We start from the raw sequence: 24,506 nt of genomic DNA, 5'->3' as shown, positions 1-24,506 counted from the left end.
TGGTTAGCTTACAGGGAAGTAGAGTGAACCAAGGGGCGGGGGGGTTCATCAAGGAGAAACAAACAGAACTTTCACACCGTAGCCTGGCCAGTCATGAAACTGGTTTTCAAAGCTTCTCTGATGCGCACCGCGCCCTCCTGTGCTCTTCTAACTGCCCTGGTGTCTGGCTGCGCGTAACCAGCAGCCAGGCGATTTGCCTCAACCTCCCACCCCGCCATAAACGTCTCCCCCTTACTCTCACAGATATTGTGGAGCACACAGCAAGCAGTAATAACAGTGGGAATATTGGTTTCGCTGAGGTCTAAGCGAGTCAGTAAACTGCGCCAGCGCACCTTTAAACATCCAAATGCACATTCTACCACCATTCTGCACTTGCTCAGCCTGTAGTTGAACAGCTCCTGACTACTGTCCAGGCTGCCTGTGTACGGCTTCATGAGCCATGGCATTAAGGGGTAGGCTGGGTCCCCAAGGATACATATAGGCATTTCAACATCCCCAAAGGTTATTTTCTGGTCTGGGAATAAAGTCCCTTCCTGCAGCTTTTGAAACAGACCAGAGTTCCTGAAGATGCGAGCGTCATGTACCTTTCCCGGCCATCCCACGTTGATGTTGGTGAAACGTCCCTTGTGATCCACCAGAGCTTGCAGCACTATTGAAAAGTACCCCTTGCGGTTTATGTACTCGGCGGCTTGGTGCTCCGGTGCCAAGATAGGGATATGGGTTCCGTCTATGGCCCCACCACAGTTAGGGAATCCCATTGCAGCAAAGCCATCCACTATGACCTGCACATTTCCCAGGGTCACTACCCTTGATATCAGCAGATCTTTGATTGCGTGGGCTACTTGCATCACAGCAGCCCCCACAGTAGATTTGCCCACTCCAAATTGATTCCCAACTGACCGGTAGCTGTCTGGCGTTGCAAGCTTCCACAGGGCTATCGCCACTCGCTTCTCAACTGTGAGGGCTGTTCTCATCTTGGTATTCATGCGCTTCAGGGCAGGGGAAAGCAAGTCACAAAGTTCCATGAAAGTGCCCTTACGCATGCGAAAGTTTCGCAGCCACTGGGAATCGTCCCAGACCTGCAACACTATGCGGTCCCACCAGTCTGTGCTTGTTTCCCGAGCCCAGAATCGGCGTTCCACAGCATGAACCTGCCCCATTAGCACCATGATGCATGCATTGGCAGGGCCCATGCTTTCAGAGAAATCTGTGTCCATGTCCTGATCACTCACGTGACCGCGCTGACGTCGCCTCCTCGCCCGGTATCACTTTGCCAGGCTCCGGTGCTGCATATACTGCTGGATAATGCGTGTGGTGTTTAATGTGCTCCTAATTGCCAAAGTGAGCTGAGCGGCCTCCATGCTTGCCTTGGTATGGCGTCCGCACAGAAAAAAGGCGCGGAACGATTGTCTGCCGTTGCTCTGACGGAGGGAGGGGCGACTGACGACACGGCTTACAGGGTTGGCTTCAGGGAGCTAAAATCAACAAAGGGGGTGTCTTTACATCAAGGAGTATTTCAGGCAGGACTTCACGGAGGGTTCCAATAAGAAATGGTGCACCTAAGTTATTGTTCTTATTGGAACAAGGAGGTTAGCCTGGCCTCTGATTGATACATGGCTAGATTTACCTCACTGTACCTTCTCTATGAGTGACTGCAGTGTGACCTAGAGGAATGAGTCCCCTAGACAGGGGAGGGGGGGAAGCAAATGAGTACAAAACAAATCTGGTCTATTTCTTGTTTTGATCCACTCCATCTATCTTTTACATCTTTGGCTGGCAGCAGACAGTGCAGAAGGACTGCATGCCATCCACATCTCATGGCTGCTCGGCAGAAGATGGTATAGTACGACTGCTAGCCATCCTCATCTCTTGCCTGCCTGGCAGAAGATGGTACAGTACGACTGCTAGCAGTCCGTATTGCCTGCCTGCTCACCATAAGACGGTTCAATAGGACTGACTGCAGGACTAAAGAGAATGACCTGGTCACGTCACTCCAAATTTAGTCCCTGCGCCCATGTCTGCCCAGGCGCTCCCAGCCGACGTGGCCAGGAGCACCTTGGACATGACGAGGACGACTACCAGTCATACTGCACCATCTGCTGCCAGAAGGCAATGGGTTGCTGCTACTGTGTAGCAAAGCCGTACCGCGTCTGCCAGCACCCAGGAGACATAGGGTGACGGTTACCTGAGCGGGCTCCATGCTTGCCGTGGTATGGCGTCTGCACAGGTAACTCAGGAAAAAAGGCACAAAACGATTGTCTGCCCTTGCTTTCACGGAGGGAGGGAGGGAACGGGGGCCTGACGATATGTACCCAGAACCACCCGCGACAATGTTTTAGCCCCATCAGGCAGTGGGATCTCAACCCAGAATTCCAATGGGCAGCGGAGACTGCGGGAACTGTGGGATAGCTACCCACAGTGCAACGCTCCGGAAGCCGACTCTAGCCTCGGTACTGTGGAAGCGCTCCGCCGAGTTAATGCACTTAATGCACTTAGAGCATTTTCTGTGGGGACACACACACTCGAATATATAAAACCGATTTCTAAAAAAATGAATTCTATAAATTCGACCTTATTCCGTAGTGTAGACATACCCTTAGGACTAACCAGTGCTGAGTAGAATGGAACAGGTACCTCTGGTGTCTTACATACTATACTCCTGTTAATATATCCCAAAATGATATTAGCCTTTTTCACAACTGTAGTACTACCTCTTAGACTCTCCTCTCTCTTAGTTATTCTCCATTTTGTAATTGTGCATTTGACTTTTCCTTCCTAAGTGTAGTACTTTGCCCTTGTCTTTATTGAATTGAATCTTGTTGATTTCAGACTAATTCTCTAATTTCTTCAGGTCCTTTTGAATTCTACTCCTGTCCTCCAAAGTGCTTCCAACCCCTCCCAACTTGGTGTCATCCACAAATTTTATAAACATAATCTCCACTCCAGTTAGCCTGACTTCGATACCTGGAAAGATACTGGAACAAATGATTAAACAATCAATTTGTAATCATCTAGAGGACAATAAAGTGATAAGTAATAGCCAACATTAATTTATCAAGAACAAATCATGCCAGAATAACCTAATTTCCTTCATTGTCAGGGTTACTGGCCTGGTGGATGGGTGGAATAAGTAGACATGATACAACTTTATTTTTAGTAGCCCACACAGCCCAGCATGATAGTCTTATAAGCAAACTAGGGAAATGTGGCCTAGATGAAATTACTATAAGGTGGGTGCACAATTGATTGAAAGACCGTACTTAAAGAGTAGTTATCAATGGTTTGCTGAGAGAGTATATCTAGCAGGGTCCCACAGTGGTCTGTCCTGTGACCATTACTATTCAATATTTTCATTAATGATTTGGATAATGGAGTGGAGAGTATGCTCATAAAATCTGTGGATGACACCAGGCTTATTACGCACTTGTTTAATTTAACACGTTATGAATAGTCTCATTGAAGGGATTACTCTCACAGTATGTAAAGTTAAGCAGATGAATAAGTCTTTACAGTATCAGGGCCCAAAGTCAGTATTAAAAATTACTACAGTTTTTCTTGAAATAGTGTACTACCTAAATGTAATTGAAATTCAATGCAACATTTTTTATAACTGAGCCATTTTTACATTACACCTTTTAAATTATACTGTATTTCTCTTTCATTCAGAATTGTATGCCGTGTCTTAATCATCCTATTTAAAATGTTCAGTTTATATTATATTAAAAATTTCACTTAGATCCCTGACTGAGTAAAAATTAACACATGCTTAATTGGCATACATGAGTAGTCCCATTGGGACTGCTTGTGCATAAACTTAAGCATATGCATAAGTGTTTGCAGAATTGGAGCCTCAGTCTTTTATATCTGATTGAATAATTATCCTTGTTCAACAGATCCCTCTGAACCACATTTAATAGTTTAATTTTAACATTTTTCTTTTGTTAATATTTGTTCTAGTTTTCTTTCTTTAGAGGTTTATTCTAGCAGTAGTACTAGATAACTACATTAGGTTGATAAGGAATCCCAAGCTTTAAGTGGTAAACCTAGTGAAACAATCATCTAGTGCATTTCCTTTAAAAACAGTACTGAATTACATCATTTGAACCTTCTTGATTTAGGAAGTTCCATTTTGGAGGCTTTTTGATGCAAGGGTATTTTGGACACCAGCCATTGGTCAATTGGAATAAGGTGTGTGTTTACATTAAAAGCAGCCAGCCAAATCCTAAGGTGATGTAAACAACATATCTCCATTGACTTTGCTGATTTACAGGCTGAGGATCAGGCCCAACATTTTTATTTATTAATTTATCTGAAGATAATTGCCAATACAGAATAAACATACACTATAAAATATTTCTGCATTGTGTAAGATGTATGTGCTATTTGTCTTCAGAAATGAAGGCTATTTCTGATAGGTTTGTAGTTATTTGCAAAATATCTCATGGTCTTAGTACTCATTTTTTGCTGAAGGCTTGGAATCAACGTCTGCCTGTAGGTTTCATTTAGAAAGAGCTTTTTTCATCTATTAAGACTTCAGTCCAACAGAGTGTTCAGCTCATGTTGACCATTATGCCCAACATCAATGTGACTCCGCATGGGCATAAATGCTTATGTAAATGGATCATTTTTCAGGATCTGGGCCTTAATTTACATACATCTTTATAAATTACTCATAAAAATATAAACATATCCCAACTCCTGCAAGACAGTAGGGCAAAGGTACCCTTTGTGTAAGCAAGTTCTACTAAACTTACTTCAACTGAGCTTGTGCCTGCTGACACCAATGCTGAAGTTGGGCCAGTAACTTTTCTTTTTGTACACTCTATTTTATTGGTTGGAGGATATGGACTTCCCACACTGAGAAATATTACTTTAATTCATTTTACTTTAAAACAGGTTCCAAAATTCCATAATGTAATACAATAAGCATCCTGATTCTAATTTTACAAGAATTAGACTTACAGACTTCAGAGGAACAGCCGTGTTAGTCTGTATTCGCAAAAAGAAAAGGAGTACTTGTGGCACCTTAGAGACTAACCAATTTATTTGAGCATGAGCTTTCGTAGCTCACGAAAGCTCATGCTCAAATAAATTGGTTAGTCTCTAAGGTGCCACAAGTACTCCTTTTCTTTCTACTTACAGACTTGTGTTAGTAAAAGACATTCAGGTATGAATGATCACAAATTAATAATTCTAGGAGAGAAGCCAGTGTTAAAGGACAGATCTTTAATTTCACCAAGTTTGGGCCAAATGTATCCTTGTTGTAACTCCCATTAAGTCAGTAGAAAGACCAAGAAAGAAGTTGACACATTTTGCTCAACTAGGCAGTATAAAAGTTCAAAAGGTTAAAAGCATTTGTCATCTTGAATCCATTATTGTAAGTGTTTTTGTTTAAGTTTTTAATTACATTTGGCATTTCTGTGCTGGAGGTGCCATCTCTTTGAAAAGAAATGTCACTTCTGACCATAATAGTATTAGAATGTAATAGAAAGGAATGTAAGCAAATTCCCATCCTGCTTTAATAATGGTTTTTGCTATCCTAGAAGAACATTAATGGTTCAGTTGTGCCCTGTTTTGCACAGGTGCACCAGGTGGAAAACGAGCAGATGGAACCTCTTTTTTCTCTCCCAACACTCCTCTCAATTTTATGGCTGTCCTTGTTCTCAGGAAGCAAAAGAACTAAGGCCAAGATCCACAAAGGTACTTAAGGTACCCCAGACTTAGGCACTTAAGACTCCAGTTTGGATGCCAAAGTGCAAGTTTGGCTCCACTGCTATCCACAGAACTCCTGCCAAACTCTGGAGGTACCTAACTCACTCGGCACCTAAGTTTTCAGAGTAAAAGTTACCTAGGCATCTATGTTTTAGCCTTCTACTAAGGGGTAGGGAAAAGCTGACAGGTGAGGAGGAGCACAAGTTTCAGACAGAGCCTTCCAGTAGGGGAGGATCTATTAATGGGATTTCACTATATCCTCGTAAAGAGGAGAGGATAAACATTGTTAAAGTACAGGTAGGAACTGAAGAGAAACAGTCAAATGAAAAAGAGTCCCATTCATTTACGTCACATGAAGGCAGACAACTAAAAGATGACAAATTTTATAAATGCTTTTACAGAAATACTAGAAGTCTAAATACTAAGATGGGTGAACTTGAGTGCTTGGTATTAAATGAGGATATAGATATAATAGGTATCACGGAAAGTTGTTATGACAATCAGTGGGACATGGTAATACCAGGGTACAAAATAGATAGAAATGATCGAGTAGGTTGTGCTGGTGGGAGCGTGGCACTATATGTGAAAGAAAGTATACAGTCAAATATAGTAAAAATCTTAAGTGAATCAAACTGTACCATAGAATCTCTACAGACAGAAATTCCATGCTTGAATAGTGAGAGTATAGAAGTAGAATATACTACTGACTACCTGAGCATGATGGTGATGGAGATTGTGAAATGCTCAGGGAGAATAGACAGGTTATAAAAATAGAAAACTCAATAATAATGGAGGGTTCCAACTATCCCCATACTGACTGGGTACATATCACCTCAGGACAGGATGCAGTAATAAAGTTTCTAGACAAAATTAATGACTGCTTCTTGGAGTAGCTAATCCTGGAACCTACAAGGGGAGAGATAATTCTTAATTTAGCAGTAAGTGGAGCACAGGATCTGGTCCCAGAGGTGAATATAGCTGAACTACTCAGTAATAGCAATCATAATATAATTAAATTTAACATCCCTGTGAGTGGGGGTAGGGAGAAATACCAAAGAAGTCCACCACAGTAGCATTTAACTTCAGAAAGGGGGACTACACAAAAAATGAGGAAGCTAGTTAAAGGGAAATTAAAGCAACAGTCACAAGAATGAAATCCCTGCAAGCTGCATGGAAACTTTTTAAAAATACCGTAATAGAGGCTCAAATTAAATATATACTCCAAATTAAAAAAAAGTAAGAAGAGACCAAAAAATGCCACCAGAGCTAACCAACAAAGTAAAAAAGGCAGTTGGAAGAAAAAAGAAATCCTTTAAAAATTGGAAGTCAAATTCTACCGAGGAAAATAGAAAGGAGCATAAACACTGGCAAGTAAAGTGTAACAGTTGTGACAGACCCAGACCAGTTGGGTGCAGGAGTCTGGTAGAAGGCAAATATACTGGCTACTGGATTAATAGTTTTCTGCTCCATGAGTGACCAGAGCGGGAGCTGCCCTCAAGCAATCAGGAACCTGCTAGAACCAATGAAGATAGGCAAGCTAATTAAGACACCTGGAGCCAATTAAGAACTTACTAGAATCAATTAAGACAGGCAGGCTAATCAGGGCACCTGGTTTAAAAAGGACCTCCCATCAGTTATTGAGGGATGCAAGGAGTGGGGAGTAAGAAGGCATGCTGCTGGAGGACTGAGGAATACAAGCGTTATCAGGCTTCAGGAGGAAGGTCCTGCAGTGAGGATAAAGAAGGTGCTGGGGGGAGGCCATGAGGAATTAGCCCAGGGAGTTGTAGCTGTCACGCAGCTGATACAGGAGATGTTGTAGACAGGTGTTATCCAAAGGGCCTTGGGCTCAAACCCGGTGTAGAGGGTGCCTGGGTTCTCCCCACCCTCCCAACTCCCTATCTGACACATGTGGAGTTGACCTGGTCTGTGAGACACACCAGAGGGGAAGGTCTAATTTGGAAAGGGATCTGGCCTGTCCCCGACCCACTACGTGGGACAACAGAGACTGTGGAGATTGTTCTCAGTTTCCCCCATGCTGGCCAGTGATGAGGTTAGCTAAGTGAACGGCAGGTTTGAGCCTCTAGCAAAAGCTGCCAAACTGAGGGCTACCGTGAACCTCTGATACGAGCAAATCCGCCAGAAAGCACAGGACCTACCGAGGCAGAGGAGGAACTTTGTCACACTGATGTCAAGAGTGGGATTTGGTGCAGAGTGTGGCAGAAGAAGGAGGGTGTTAAAAAAGAAAAAATAAGGAGGGTGTATTTTCTTTTCTTTACCACAATGGAGGACGTAGTGCGGGCACTGATACAAGCCATGGCTGCCCAGCAGGAGGCTACCTGTGTCCAGGCAGCTGCCCAACAGGAGGTAGTGCGGCTGCAGCAAGAGACCAATCGCCTATTGATGGACCAGGCCCCGCAAGATCGTGCTATGTTGTGGGAACTGTAAATCAGGTGAAGGCCCTTACAGAGCTGAACTGCAGCCATGATGGGACACGGGTCATATGGGCCATCAATTGGCTGCAGAAATCCTCGCTGGAGGATGACGTGGAGACATACCTCCTGGCCTTTGAGAGGCCAGCCCTATGGGACGCTTGGCTCTGAGATCAGTGGTCTGGCATCCTCGCTCCATTCCTATGTGGGGAGGCTCAAAAGGCCTACTATGATATGTCTGAAGAGGCTGCGGCAGACTACCTACAGTGGAAAGCAGAGATCCTGGCCAGATCTGGGGTAACGAACACAGTGCTGGCCCAACAGTATCATGAGTGCAGGTACCATGAAAACAAAACCCTGCAGTCCCAATTATACAACCTCATCCATCTCGCCCGAAAGTGTTTATGAACCAAGTCTCAGAGTCCAGAAAAAATACTAGAGGTTCTGGTCATTGACCGGTACGAAAGAGGACAACTGCCAGACCTTTGCACCTGGGTAAGCCAGAACGACGTGTCCACCTGCAATGAGGTGGTCACACTGGTAGAGAGGTGAAGGACGGTGAGGGAACTGATTCAACCAGTTAACGAAGAGGCGCCCCAGGTTAAACTAGCAGCACTGACCTCCAGAGCTCAGGCAATTGAGCCCCCAAGGAAGGCCCAGGTGGAAAAAGAGAGGGGCTGAAGGCCCACCAGAGGCAACCAAAAGTCAGAGCGCAGAGGGTGAAGAGGATCATGACATTAGACTGCCCAAACCGAGAGACCAGGGAACGCCTAGTGCCCCATACAGATGTTACACCTGTGGGGAGTGGGGACACATAGCTGCACAGAGCCCCGGTGCAGAGGAGTGTATGCAGTGTAACCTAGGAAACTGGGAAAACTCATGCTCCCTAATTCACATTGTGGGGGTTGCACTAACCCCACACAAATATACCAGGCCATTGAGGTTAAATGGAGTAGAGACCACAGCACTGATAGATTTGGGTAGCGCCATCACACTCATCTCAGGAAAACTTGTGAAACATAATCAGTTACTACAGGCAAAACACCCAGGGGTGACATGAGTCCATGGGACGGTTAGTTACTATCCCACCATCCCGGTAAAAATTAAAATCCAGGGGAATGCTACAGAGGTAGCAGCAGGTGTAGTGCCTAAACTCTCTTACCCAGTGCTCATAGGGAGGGACTTCCCAGGATTTGATGACTTACTCCCAGTAGGGGGATTGGAGAAAGGGGAGGACCCTGAAGCTAGTGAGGCGTCCACAGTAGACTGTCAACCCCCAATCTTCTCCAAAATATCCCCAGATTTTTTCTCCACTCCCAGGCGGGGCAGAAAGACGAAAAGGGAAAGAAGGGCAGCTAAGGCCTTGGAAACCCGAATACTGACCCAAAGCCAGAGGGTCGCTCTCGTAGGTAGGTGGACCCCGGCAGCTGAGAAGGAGGCCACCCAGCAGGGAGAAGCACCTGAGCCAAATCCCAACCCTAATGCCTCCGAACCGGCAGAAGCAATAGAGACCAGTCCCCTAGAACTTGGGCAGACCAGCCCTGGGAGAGAAAATTTCGGATGGGACCAAGCCTAAGATCCAAGGTACGACAACATTAGGAAGGAGATAACAGAAATAGATGGGGTCCCCGTAAAATGGAAAACCCCAGGACCCGGCCCCTATTTCATCATAAAGAAGGATCTCCTGTACTGGGTTGTACCAGTACAGGGACAGAAGATAGAGCAGCTCCTAGTGCCTCGCAAACACCAGAAGGCAGTATTAAGCCTCGCTCATAGTCCTCTTTTTGGGGGGCATTTAGGGATAGAGAAGACCCTGGCAGGGATCCTACAAAGGTTCTTCTGGCCTGGGGTGCATGAAGAAGTGTGGCAATACTGTGCCTCCTGCCCAGAGTGTCAGCTGCACAGTCCCCGTCCCCACTTGAGGGCACCTTTGGTACCCCTTCCCATCATAGAGGTCCCGTTTGAACAAATAGCCATAGACCTAGTGGGACCCCTAGAGAAGACGACCCGAGGTCACCAATATATACTTGTCATTCTGGACTATGCTACATGGTATCCAGAAGCCGTCCCCCTGCGGAACACAGCCTCTAAAACAATAGCCAAAGAGCTAGTGGGGATCTTTGCCTGAGTGGGGCTACCAAAGGAGATACAGACCAAGGAACCCCATTTATGTCAAAACTGATGATGGATCTATGTGTCCTACTCCATATACATACCCTGAGGACTTCAGTCTATCATCCACAGATCAATGGGCTGTAGAAAGTTTCAACTGAACTCTGAAGGCTATGATAAGGAAGGTGGTAAGTCGAGACAGGAAGGATTGGGACACACTACCATACCTTATGTTTGCCATCCAGGTAGTACCTCAGGCCTCAACTGGGTTTTCTCATTTTGAGCTATTATATGTGTGCCACCCCCAGGTCATCTTGGACATAGCCAAGGAAATTTGGGAGGAGGAGCCCAATGAGGGGAAGAATGTAATTGAGCATGTGTTACAAATGAGGGAACAGCTACAATAAAGCGGGATTTGATAGCTGCTTTCAACTACCTGAAAGGGGGTTCCAAAGAGGATAGATCTAGACTGTTCTCAGTGGAAGCAGATGACAGAACAAGGAGTAATGTTCCTCAAGTTGCAGGGGGGGAGGTTTAGGTTGGATATTAGGAAAAACTTCTTCACTAGGAGGGTGGTGAAGCACTGGAATGCGTTACCTAGGGAGGTGGTGGAATCTCCTTCCTTTGAGGTTTTTAAGGTCAGGCTTGACAAAGCCCTGGCTGGGATGATTTAGTTGGGGATTGGTCCTTCTTTGAGCAGTGGGTTGGACTAGATGATCTCCTGAGGTCCCTTCCAACCCTGATATTCTATGATTCTATGGTTCTATGATCGCACGGGTCACTCCCATTGTGCAGGAGCACCTAGAGAAGGCCCAAGAGGCCCAACAAGCTCATTACACTCTCCAAGCCAAAGTTCGGCAGTTCCAGCCCGGAGACCGAGTATTGGTGTTGATACCCACAACAGAGAGTAAACTTTTGACCCAGTGGCAAGGACCCTACGAAATAGTTGAACCCGTAGGGGAGGTAAATTACAAGGTGCAACAACCGGGATGTCGGAAACAAGAGCAAATATATCATGTCAACCTTCTGAAACCCTGGGATGCACAAGAGGCAAGCGTAGCTATCCAAAAAGACCTACCCCAGGAAAATAAACCCTCTGAACAGGTGACGGTGTCTCCCAATTTAACGCCAGACCAGAAGAATGGGGTGTCTGAGATGATCTTCCGGAACCAAGGTGTGTTCTCAACAAAACCGGGTCGAACAACTGAGACATACCATTACTTCATCATGAACCCCGGGGCCAGAGTAACAATGAGGCCATACCGGGTGCCAGTGGCCAGAAGGGAAGAATAAAAGCGGAAGTAAAAAAATGCTGGAGTTGGGAATCATCAAAGAGTCCCAGTCAGTGGTCCAGCCCAATCATGCTGGTGCCCAAACTTGATGGCACCACAAGTTTTGCAGCGACTTCCGGAGACTAAATGAGGTATCCCAGTTCGACACGTACCCCATACCTTGCATAGATGAACTAGTGGACCATCTGGGCAATGCCCAATACTTGACTACCCTAGACTTGACAAAGGGGTACTAGCAGATTCTCCTTGCCAAAGACGCGAAGGAAAAGATTGCTTTCTCTACACCAGAGGGTCTTTTCCAATATTCTCTCCTCCCTTTTGGATTACATGGGGCCCCAGCTATCTTCCAGAGCCTCATAGACAAGCAGTTACACCCCCATACCAATTATGCTGCTGCCTAACTGTATGATGTGGTTATTCATACTCCAGACTGGGAAACCCACCTAGAGAAGGTGGAGGCAGTCCTCGATACCTTCAGGCAAGCTGGCCTTACAGCAAACCCTGCCAAGTGTGCCGTAGGGTTTACGGAGGCCAAATATCTTGGCTACATTGTGGGAAAAGGTCTGGTAAAACCCTAACTAAATAAGTTAGAGGCCATCCAAAATTGTCCCCGACCAATTCGCTAGAAACAAGTCCGTGCATTCCTAGGTGTGGTGGGGTATTACTGATGATTTAACCCCCACTTTGCCACAAGGGCAAGCCCCCTGACAGACCTAGTGAAGGCCCGTGGACCTGATCTGGTGAGATGGTCTGATGCAGCAGAGAGAGCATTCGCAGACCTACAGACTGCCCTTTGCAGTAACCCCATACTGATAGCCCCAGATTTCACCGAGGAATTTATCCTGCAAACGGATGCATCAGAAGTAGGTTTGGGGTCCGTCCTATCACAGGTGGTCAGGGAGGAGGAACACCCAATTCTCTACCTCAGCAGGAAACTCCTGAGGAAACAAAAATATGTAGTGGTGGAGAGGGAGTGCCTCGCCATAAAATGGGCCATGGAAACATTGCGCTACTACCTGCTCAGCGCAGATTTGTCCTTGTGACTGACCATGCCCCTCTTCAATGAATGCAGCGGAACAACGAGCTACAAGAGAAGAGCGCAACGGTGACCAGATGGTTCTTATCTCTCCAACCTTTCCAGTTCCATGTGCAACACAGAGCAAGGAGCTGTCAAGGCAATGCCGATGGCTTGTCACGTGTGCACTGTCTGGTGTCCCAAATTGCCCAACCCCTTGGTGTTGAGCAGGGGGGAGGGATATGTGACAAACCCAGACCAGTTGGGTGCAGGAGTCTGGTAGAAGGCAAATATACTGGCTACTGGATGAATAGTTTTCTGTTCCATGAGTGACCAGAGCGGGAGCTGCTCTCGAGCAATCAGGAACCTGCTAGAACCAATGAAGAAAGGCAAGCTAATTAAGACACCTGGAACCAATTAAGAACTTACTAGAATCAATTAAGACAGGCAGGCTAATCAGGACACCTGGTTTAAAAAGGACCTCCCATCAGTTAGTGAGGGGCACAAGGAACGGGGAGTAAGAAGGCGTGCTGCTGGAGGACTGAGGAGTACAAGCATTTTCAGGCTTCAGGAGGAAGGTCCTGCAGTGAGGATAAAGAAGGTGCTGGGGGGAGGCCATGGGGAAGTAGCCCATGGAGTTGTAGCTGTCACGCAGCTGATACAGGAGACATAGACAGCTGCTATCCACAGGACCATGGACTGGAACCCAGTTTAGATGGTGGGCCCAGGTTCCGTGCACCCCCCCAAATCCCTAGCTGACCTGGTCTGTGAGACACACCAGAGGGGAAGGCCTAATTTGGAAAGGGATCTGGCCTGTCCCCGACCCACTACGTGGGACAACAGAGCCCGCGGAGATTGTTCTCCATTTTCCCCACGCTGGCCAGTGATGAGGTTAGCTGAGTGAACAGCAGGTTTGAGCCTCTAGCAAAAGCTGCCAAACTGAGGGCTGCCATCAACCCCTGAGGCTAGCAAATCTGCCAGAAAGCACAGGACCAACCAAGGCAGAGGAGGAACTTTGTCACACAGTATAATCAGGCAAGCCAAAAAAGAATTTGAAGAGCAACTAGCAAAAGACTCAAAAACTAACAGCAAAAAAGGTTCATCAGAGGTACGAAGCCTGCCAATCAGTCAGTGGGGCTACTGGAAAATCAAGGTGCTAAAGGAGCACTCAAGGAAGACCAGGGTAATGCGGAGAAGCTAAATGAATTCTATGAAATGGTCTTCACTGCGGAGGATGTGAGGGAGATTCCCACATCTGAGGCTTTCTTTTAAGGTGACAAATCTGAGGAACTGTCCCAGACTGAGGTGTCAGTAGTGGTGGTTTTGGAAGAAATTAATAAATGATACAATAAGAAGTCACCAGGACTAGATGGTATTCACCCAAGAGTTCTGAAGAAAGTAAAATGTGAAATTGCAAGAATTCTAACTGTGGTACCTAACCTGGTGCTTAACATACCCTCTGTACCAGATGACTGGCGCATACCTAGTATGATGTCAATGTTTAAAAAAAGGCTCCAGATGCAATCCTGGCAATTACAGGCTGGAAAGCCTAACTTCAGTACCAGGCAAATTGTTTGAAACTATAGTAAAGAACAGAAATATCAGACATATAGATGAACATAGTTTGTTGGGGAAGAATCAACACAGCTTTCACAAAAGAAAATCATGCCTCACCAATATATTAGAATTCTTTGATGGTGACACCAAACATATGGACAGAGGCGATCTAGTGTATATAATATACTTGGACTTTCAGAAAGTCTTTGACAAGGTCTCTCACCAAAGCCTCTTAAGCAAACTAATCAGACATGGGATAAGAGGGTCCTCTCATGGGTCAGTAACTGGTTAAAAGACAGGAAACAAAGGGTAGAAATAAATGGTCAGTTTTCAGAATGGAGAGAGGTAAATAGAGGTGTCCCCCAGAGAGCTGTGCTGGAACCAGTGCTGTTCAACATATTCATAAATGATCTGGAAAAAGGGTGAGGTGACAAACTTTGAAGATGATACAAAATTATTCAAGGTAGTTAAGTCCAAAGCTGACTGCGGAGAGTTACAAAAGGATCTCACAAAACTGGGTCACTGGGCAACACAATGGCAGATGAAATTCAGTGTTAAGTATGAAGTAAGTCACAGTGGAAAACATAATCCCAACTATACCATACAAAATAATGGGGTCTAAATTAGCTGTTACAACTCAAGAAAGAGATCTCGGAGTCATCATGGATTGTTCTTAGAAAACAACTGTTGAATGTGTGGCAGCAGTCAAAAAAACCAAACAGAATATTAGGAACCGTTAGGAAATGAAAAGATAATAAGACAGAAAATATATAAATCCATGGTATGCCTACATATTGAACATTGCATGCAGTTCTGGTTGTTTTAAAAGTGCAATCTAGATCTAAATGTTTTTAAAATAGTCAGATCACCATTCAAGCAGAATGGTCACTGGTTTACAGTTTCTCATTGGGTTTTACACTCCCAGTGTCACAAATGACGTTTTAGCAAGATGAGTGACTACAATACTCAGCTCAGAAATACCAATTGTAAAACTATAAAATATATGTTTATTCAAGGCTGCCATTTCTTCTTAGCCTATCAACTTGTAGATTCTTAGGACGGTTAAGATGGGTTTACTTTAGTTTTCCTTTAAAAGGGGCAACTACTACTTGTAGTTACCCTGTATTGCAGAGAACCTGTGGGATGATTGGCTTGTGTCTCCAGTTTTGGGAATGTAGTGGGATATTATTTGGGGATGGGCGTTATGTCTTCAACTAAACCATGATTGTATGTGTGCTTAAGTGAAAAAACTAGTTATGTATTTCCTCTGTTTACCTATTAAGTGTTCTGTAAAAGAACCCTGTAGTTAAGCCTGACTGGCTATTTATAGTGAAATTTTGCCCAAAGGAAGCTTACAGAATAAGCCAGTAAATGCAACTGGGCAATACTCTTATAGTACTGTGATACAGGAGGGCCAGGGAGCAGTGGTAGAGTGTTAGAGAGGAAATATATAAGCCCTAGGCTAATTAAGATGTGGTTCCCTGTTGACTAGGGAGGGTTGCTACAGGTTAAGTGGAGTACCTGTTGTCAATTAAGGCCCTGTCAGGAACCTAATAAAATCCCCTGCTTCAGGCAGTCGGAGGAGGAGGAGAAAGGGAAAGGACTAGGACTAGGACTAGGACTAGGACTAGGACTAGGACTAGGAGGTGTGTTGTGAGATTTGGAAGACCAGAGAGTTGAAGTAAGGGAGACCCTGCCCCAGCAGGACAGGGAGACTCCCTCCCTGCAGCATCTAAGGACCGAGGGTAACCCCACCTAAGGGGGATGAGGGTAAGAAACCCACAGGGGTTGTGAGTGGCTGGGACTCAGAGCGAGGAGCAAACCCAGACCCCTCCCCCACTTCCCTCCTCTGTCACCTTCCAAGGTACTATCAGGGCCCTTGGCGCCCAAGAGCAGGGGCAAGGCGTGGCGTCTTAGCACCCCCATGCCCCAAGAAAAGCGCAGGACCAACCATCGGTTATCTTGTCACAGTACGTTAAAAAAAATAGCAAAAATCATGCGTGTTCTTTGAATGGCTAGATTTGATATTAAAAATATATATGCTCAGCTTTTGTTTAAACATATTTATTGTCACTGTAGATCAAATATCTACCAAATACAAGCAAACTATGACAAATCCACACCCAATTTCCAAGAAGGAAACATTACCTAGTGAAAGTGTGGCCTCACCTAAGTGTCTATGCAATTTGAGCTTTTGTTTAAAAATAAATAAATAAAATTAAAGTTGAATGACAAGTCAGTGGGAATTGTGGGTTCTCAGCAGCTCTGAACATCAACTGTAGGTGTCCAAAGTTTGGTATCCAAAAATTTGAGAGACCCAAATTTAGATTACACTATGGAAAATTAAGCATAAGTGTTCAGGTTTTATGCCTGTGACAGTAACCTGTAAGTAATGGAGTGCTGTCTCTGGAATCTTCTTACACACAACCTGAAACAGGAAGGATTCTAAGGTAGAGATCTGGGACACAGCAAAGAGCTAGGCTGTGGACTAGGGAAAGAAAATTCTTATTATCTGCTGGTTATTCTGTGTCAGTGACACTATGCTGCTGTTGTTGAAGCCTTGTCACCAGCTTGCCTGAGCCAGTGGGTATCTTGCAAAGTGAATTTACCTAATTTTCAGTAGTCCAGCATCTTACTCAGGTTAGCCTGCCTGGACCTTACAGTCACACTGAGTACATCAAAAAGTCCCTCAGTGACCAAAACACAAAGTGTGGCTTTGTGGGTTATGGTAGAGGGAAGATCCTTTCTTCCTTCCTCCCTCCCCTGACTTAACCATTGAACTGCCATTTGATAGAAGTAGCCAGTTTTTTTTAATTTGACCTGCTGGGCCCTGACTGGCTGCCGCCTGTTCACCAACCCTTCCAGCTGCTGAAAGATTAAGTCTTCCTGGTTCCACCAGCTGTTAACCCTGAAGGGCCTTTCTAGGCAACCCTGGAGGTCCAAAACTCACTGTCCTTTTCTTAAAGAGCTGTCGTGTGACTGGAGGATCCTCAGAGGGGTAGATCACAAATCCACATGCTTCATAGCAGCACAGTTTGCTGCACAGGTCTTTCTAATTCTGTCCCAATCCCAGGATAATGAAAACACACTGGTTCCACTGCAAGAAGGTCTTTTGTGACCTTGGAAAAAAGGAGGTAGGATTTACCCTAAGGGAGCTGTGAAATGCCTCCATTCTTCTTCATGGGTTGGTAACAATGAATCCTGTCTATCCAAGGGCTTGTCTACACTTGAAACACTACAGCAGCACAGTTGCAGCTGCACCACCCATGTTGACAGACGGGGTTCTCCCATCGGTGTAGGTAGTCCATCTCGCTGACTGGTGATAACTAGGTCAACAGAAAGTTTTGTAGGGATTGAGATTAGTCCTCCAGCCTGTATATGCTAATAGGAAAAAAAAGAGGACCAGGATTGTGTGTGTGTGTAAAAAAACTCATTATTTTTATTATTATTTATTTATATTACCCACCAATGTGTGAGGTACCTCTCAATATAGAGAAAAGAGATTGGGTGAAATTTTAGCCCCAGTGAACTCAATGGGAATTTTGCCATTGACTTTCAGTAAGGCCAGGATTTCACCCATAATCCCTGATTTTTAGGAAACTGATTTCAGACAAAATACAATAGATAAGTAACAAGATACATAGAACGAATAAGCAGAAGACTAATCAATGAATTTCTTGTGGGTATTGCAGAAGTAGTGGGTATTCCAGAGGGATTTAAATTAGGAGAGGGTAGCAGCTTCCAACTCAAGAAAGATCAGTGTTCCATATATAAAAGGAATTGTGGAAGGATGTGCACAGATATGAGGAAGACGGGCAAATGGAATGTCAAGGCTGGCATTGCTGGTGAAGCAAACTAGTCAGGGTGACATAAGAGACTATATCGGATAAGTACAGAGAAGGCAGTTATTTATAGCTGGTCTACACTTGGTTTTTTTCAAATCAGGGTAAGCGGTACCTGGTACATGTCAGTGCTTTGTACGTACTATGGATTTGCACTGGTAGAGCTACTGTGGTATAACTTCACTGAGTGCACCCCAAAAACTCAGAAAGCAAATAAAAAGAAGCCAATACTTGCTATTTTTAAAAATCACAAGATTTTTAAACAAACCTTATGATTTTTAGAGGCTAGCCTCTTGATTTTTGAGTGTTAACAGTATGGTATCTATTTTTCCTGATTTGTGAGGATTGTCTTATTTAAAATAATAGTAATAAGATATTAAAAGGAGAGAGTCTAACACAGCTGCTCAAGCACGCTACATAGTATTTTAAAAGAGATCCAGGAAAATGACTATTAAGCAGGGCGCCTTGTATTTCACAGTTCCGTGGCCACTGGATTCACCATTGAATTAATCTCTTGCCTCAGTTATGCGCTCGATAATCTGTTTTAATTGTTTTTCAAACAAAAAAAATCTTTCTAGCCCCCCCCTTGTTGCAAAGTGCACCTTAAAACCCTTAATTGAATGTAAAATGATGTAGTTATTGCAGGGAGCTGGAAACTATAGCTCTAAGAGATGGGAACTGCTGCATTCATCTTAGGGTATCAACTTTGAAACATAAAGATAACAATTTAAATGTCAACACTTAACTCTTTAATTTTAAGGTTGTTAATTTGCTTATTCTGAAACACCTATCTAGTGAACTGTACTCCCATTTTTCATCAGAGCCTTTCATTATTCAGATCATAATCAGCATTTTTAGTTGAAATTTTCATTCAGAGCAGTAGTTCTCAAACTTTTGTATTGGTGACCCCTTTCACATAGGAAGCCTCTGAGTGCAACCCCCCCCTTAAATATATAAAAAAATGTTTTTAATTTAAAACACCATTATAAATGCTGGATGCAAAGCAGGGTTTGGGTTGGAGGCTGACAGCTTGCGACCCTCCCATGTGATAACTGCGCGAGCCCTTGAGAACCTCGCAACCCCCAGTTTGAGAACCCATGATTTAGAGTATGTAAACAGTGAATCTTCATTATATGTATTTTAAATTTTATCCTTTGGTACACACAAATCTGCTGCTAAATGCAGAATGAAAAAGAATATTTGTAGTTATACAAGTCAAGATAATTAATTCAACCTCAGGCTTAAGGGCATAAACAGTTTTCATGCAGGGCTAAAGAAAGAATATTCCCTGCATATACAGTATTTCACACTTGTCTAGGTGCATTAAGGTGATTGGGGTTTTTTTTGTTTGTTTCCTTTGAAGCATCAGATATGACCATTGGGAGTAGCTATGGTCTGATCCAGTATGACAATTTATACGTACTTAGAAATGAAATAGTAGTTACATAACCATAATCCTGAATTTTAGAACTATTATATCCACTAGTATTTGATGTTTGTTAATTCTTGCCAATATCTTCTTTTCAATCATAGGTAATTTTCAGATGGTGGAAAATCTCTCTTAGAAGTGAATTTCGTGAAACAAAGCCTGGGGAACTTAAAGAATCTCATGAATACTTCTTGGATGATCCATCTCTTCAGAGTAAGACTTAGAAAAAGACTATACACTTACTGTGGCAGACATGGAACTTCTATGTAATAATCTGGGAACACTGCTCTGTAATTTTATAAATATTGTATGTTATAGGTTAATGAAATAGCTTCTGCTGGGTTATTGGGCTTTACAATATGAACGTATTCATTTCAGTTAATGAGGGGCTGTTGGAAAAAGAAGCAGAAAGGCAACACAAGCTCTAGATAAGCTTACTTCCAACAAATCCTAGCAGGGAGATTACAAGATAGTGACAATGTTGTTATCGGTTAAGATGCTATTTTCAGATTCCCACAATAATTCAAAGGGACATGAAACAGTTAAAAAGACTTTAGGAGGGGAGTTCTCAGCTGTTCCTGGGGAGAACAGACTTTCAGGGATATAGAAACAGGTCCTGTGGCAACATCTGAAGTAGTGGGGCTCTTCCTTAACTAGATAAGTGTATAATCTGTTTGTTTTAAGATCTTTTTCTCTGAAATGCTTTGGTTCTAAATCAATGCTTTTCAACCTGTGGACCTCTGGGGGTCCACAGACTATGTCTAAGGGAGCCACAACAGATTGTAATTACGATAGAACAGTGGTTTTCAGCTTATGGCCTGTGAGCCCCGAGGGGGTCTGCAGACAATACCTAAGATTTCCAGAGTGGTCTCCACCTCCATTTGAAATTTTTAGGGGACTGCAAGTGAAAAAAGTTTGAAAACCACTGTTCTATGTAAACAATACTTTGTTTAAAGAAGGCTATCTGATCATTGGACACCATGGTCGTAGGTCCTGGAGGGAACAGAACAACAGGGACTGAACCTAACTGAGACCTGCAGAGGTAATCCTGGTTAGTACCTGGAAACTGCAGCTCAAGGCTGGTCTAAGAGTGGAAGAATCACATGATTTCACTCCAAGAGAGGTAACAGCTCAAGGCCTGAGATTTGAGAAGGAGTGCACTCAAAGAGTATGTCTACACAGGGATAAAAGATCCACAGCATGGCCAGGTCAGCTGACTCAGACTTGGGTTTTGGGGCTAAAACTCTCTGTGCAGACATTCAGGCTCAGGCTGGAACCCAAGTACTGGGACCCTGCATCCTCACAGGGTCCCAGACATCAGGCTCTAGCCCGAACCTGAACATCTACACAGCGATTTTTCAACCCTGGAGCACAAGCCCTGTGAGCCTGAATCAGCTGACCTGGGACAGCCCATGGGTTTTTTATCCCTCTGTAGATATACTCAAAGAGACCAAGAGGGGACAGAGGTATAGTTACCTTGTAACTGTGACACTTTTGATTAGATGCTCCTTTGTCATGGATGTGCACATGCAGAGAAATATCTTGAATACAGATGGTATCTTCAGGTTTATCACATTTTTTTGAATGATGATCTGTAAAGACATGTCACTTCCAAGTGATGGAACACAAGCACCACGATGAAAGATGAAAGCAATTGGGAATATATATCAACTTCAGATTGAAAGAAAAACAAGACCACAGATCAAGTTGGTTTAAGTTATTAAGTTTAGTTCATTTTAAATTTAACTCTTGTTATAGCATAATTTTTTAAAAATTTTTGTTTGTAAATGACAAATTTGCAATAAAACTGAACAAAATTGATAGCTAATTGGATCCTTGGCAGGTGCTTAAGAAGTCCTTGAATATATTAAGCTCTTTTACTGCTGATATTTTTAATATCCCTGTTTCTTCAGATGCAGTTGTCTTCCACAGTGTTTCAACTTGACAGTGGTAATATCAATTTTGAAAACTTGAGCTTTCTAGGAAATATGGTGTGAATGATGAGTAGCCTTTTTGTACCCTTTGTTTCCTGTGAGAAGTTGCTAACAGTGTTTACAGCTGAATTCTAGCAACACTTCCTAATGATTTATTTGACAAATGTAATTTGTTTTTCTTTTAGCACCCATAAGTAAGCTTTTGTTCAGCTCTGTAGTGACCTGTGCATATGTAATGGCAAAGGTTTTGTGTCACTGTATATATTGTTCGACCTTTCTGTGGCATTTAATACCCGTTTAATGTCACAGTGAAACACATGTATTGGAATATCTGGCATGTTGTTCAAATAGTTAAATCCTTACCAACATATGCAGTTTTTTTTCTTCGGTGCTTCTATTTCTACTGTTGCTAAAAACGTTTCTAGATCCATTCAAGGTTGTATCTTGGGATCTAATCTGTATTGCATTTGCATGCTTCTTTTGAAAGTACTACTGGTGTTTCTGAACTTCATCACATCACTATTGAAGCCCAGGTCAGTTTGTCCCACTTACTGTGAAAAGGTTTCTTCCTGTTTCCAAAGATAATAATCTCAGGGTCACTTTTTTTATATACCAAATTTTCCTTTGTGGATCATATTAACCATTATTGTATTTTAAAGCAGTCATTGGCAGTCTTGGAACTATTCCAGATCACCTCTCCAGCTGTCTCACATAAATACTAAGACCTTTTTGCATCTTTTTCTCATCTCCTGGCTTACAAGTCTTGCTACTTTTTCCCTCATATATTCACAGGTTGCTCAAAACTTTGCTGCCAAAACTGTTGTTGAAACAGTGATCTAATTATTTTTATTGAAATTTGTGCCAAAGTCAGTTTCAGTTGAAGTCAGTGGCAAAAATCCCCACTGACTTAAGTAGGGACAGGATTTGACCCTCAGTGTATGTAGTACGTTCTGCTGACAGTGTACTCTTTTAGGCCAATAGCTAAGTTTATATATAAGTTTAAGAATTAATTAGCATTTTACATTGCCTTCCCATAGTTAGTCTTTAATTTTATGGCTTTTTTTTGTAACTTAAAGTGCTTAGAGATGTTCACAAAAAAAGTGTTATGACAAAATCATTTGATTTATTCTTATCAAGCAAACATGAGGTAAAATATATTCCCTTGCAAATAAAACATTATGCGTGCCACTAATCCATGCAGGCATTCAAAGCATCCAGTAGAAAGCCTATGAAAGAGTCATTTTAAAATAACCTTTTTAATACTTCCTGTTTACATAGATTTCTGTTACAGTCTACAAACTCTATAGAGTAGTAACAAAAGTCAGTGACAACCATGTACATTCACATTTAAGGCTGTAGGCTGATTTTGTGCTTTTGTAGTTTTTGTAGTAATAACAAAGGTGCATACCAATCTATGAGCAGATTCAGTGCATGTGCTGCATAGTAGTAAACCATTGATCTACTTTCTTAACCATATAAATAGACTTGCAATTCTTAACACCGAAAGAAACATTCATATAGTATGCAGCATTAACAAGCCTCCATTATTGTGTAAAATCCGTGAACAAAATGGTTTCATAATATAATCTGGGAGAAATACCTCAAAACAGCCTTACACATATTTTTTCAATTTTGAGACCATAAACTGCAGCCTTCTAAAATACTAATTATCCATCTGTTTAGAGTGAGTGTTTTTTTTTTACAGCTATGTAACATCATTCATTTCTCATCATAATTATCATAGTGATGATGAGAGGAGGGTGGAGAGTGTAGATTTGGTTTCTGAGTTAGTAAATTTTTATGATTTTTTCAAGGCTGGTTTACAGCATCACTGTACATTCATGGAAGATAGTATAAGGCACACATTCTAGATCTTCACATTCCAAGGGAAGGAGATAAAATCTATTTAAGTCCCCGAAAGAATGAACAACTGGTGCAAGTCACTAAATACTATCAATTGCTCTTAGGCATGAAAATCTCAGTGAGCTCTGAGGGTATTCAAACATACCCTTATGTCTAAGCCACCATCAGCTGCAGAAATAATACGATAGGTATTTTTACAGAAATAAAATAAATACAGCTAAAGACATTTTGAGAGCATCCACAAACAATTCATATGTTAAAACATTCATACCTACATGTAGAAAGAAACTTTCATTGTGTAATAAAAACTCATTTTTATTGAAGCAGCAAAGAATTGGATTGTAGCCTTTTGGTTCGCCATTTAGCATGACGTAGATACGTGTTGTGGACTTTTTTTTTTAATAAAGAGTTGACTCTTTGTCATGCATGAGTCTGATTACCTGGGCTATCCAGCACTTTTGTTTTTGTGTCTAGATCTTTACAGTATTTACTAAGGGAATTTCCTCAAAAAGAGGATTACAGTAGGGGGTATACTGCAACTTTTTAACCGAGTTATGAAAAAAAGAATCATGACAATATTAATGCCATGTTCAAAGTATGGTCTTATGACATTTTAACTGGATGAGACTACTGAGTAGCTGTCAATGTCTAGCCAGATAGTATTTGGGAAAGAGAGGAGTTTCCTCAGATTCCTATCTTTGTTGCCAGGGTCTTCAGTAAATATCCTTTGTGCCTAAAAGACCTACATACTGCTTTTAAAACCTATTCCTAAACATTTTGCTGTTATAGGTTATCCAACGTGTAATCAATATTAAGAAAGTCAGTCCTTAACTGCATCTTGCAACCTGGTCTCATGTTGAATACACTATTCAACCTCAGGAGTGGGCAGGAAACATCACTTTCTCGCCATATGGCCCATGACTGTGGAACTCTCTCCTGAATATATTAGGATGCTCAAGAACCTCAGAACCTTCATAGCAAAAGGCAAACCCACTTCTTTGACCTTGCCTTATATTTACTAAGCAAATTCTTGGCACCAGAGCCCACTGCAGTTTTATAACCTAGATCAATGGGAAGACAATTGACTATGTGCACATGACAGCTAGATGAGCATAGTATAAAAAAAAAACAGACAAATTAGATAACTGTAATTCCAATGAATTGATCTACAAATCTGCACATAACTGCATTCTAGACCAGTGTGATAGACTGGGACATTGGCAGTCAGACCTAGTGGTCAGAACTGGAGTCAGGAACTGAGCCAAAGGTCAGAGCCAGAAATCAAGCAAGAGTCAGAAATGGACATCTCTTCCAACTGGGA

At 42.9% G+C, this 24,506-nt stretch overlaps 1 protein-coding gene across 1 annotated transcript in view; it reads left to right on the top strand.

Annotated features, from left to right (window-relative positions):
* FBXO36 (F-box protein 36) overlaps positions 1 to 24,506 on the top strand; it is a 71,933-nt gene that overhangs the window by 34,870 nt on the left and 12,557 nt on the right. The window contains exon 2 of the mRNA XM_073359833.2: positions 19,493 to 19,601. Within this exon, the coding sequence (XP_073215934.1) occupies positions 19,493 to 19,601 (109 nt within the window). The remainder of the gene's footprint in view (positions 1 to 19,492; positions 19,602 to 24,506) is intronic.

The sequence above is a fragment of the Lepidochelys kempii genome, chromosome 9, assembly GCF_965140285.1.
Source record: "Lepidochelys kempii isolate rLepKem1 chromosome 9, rLepKem1.hap1, whole genome shotgun sequence".
Lineage (NCBI taxonomy): Eukaryota > Metazoa > Chordata > Testudines > Cheloniidae > Lepidochelys > Lepidochelys kempii.
This window is presented reverse-complemented; position numbering and strand designations above follow the sequence as displayed.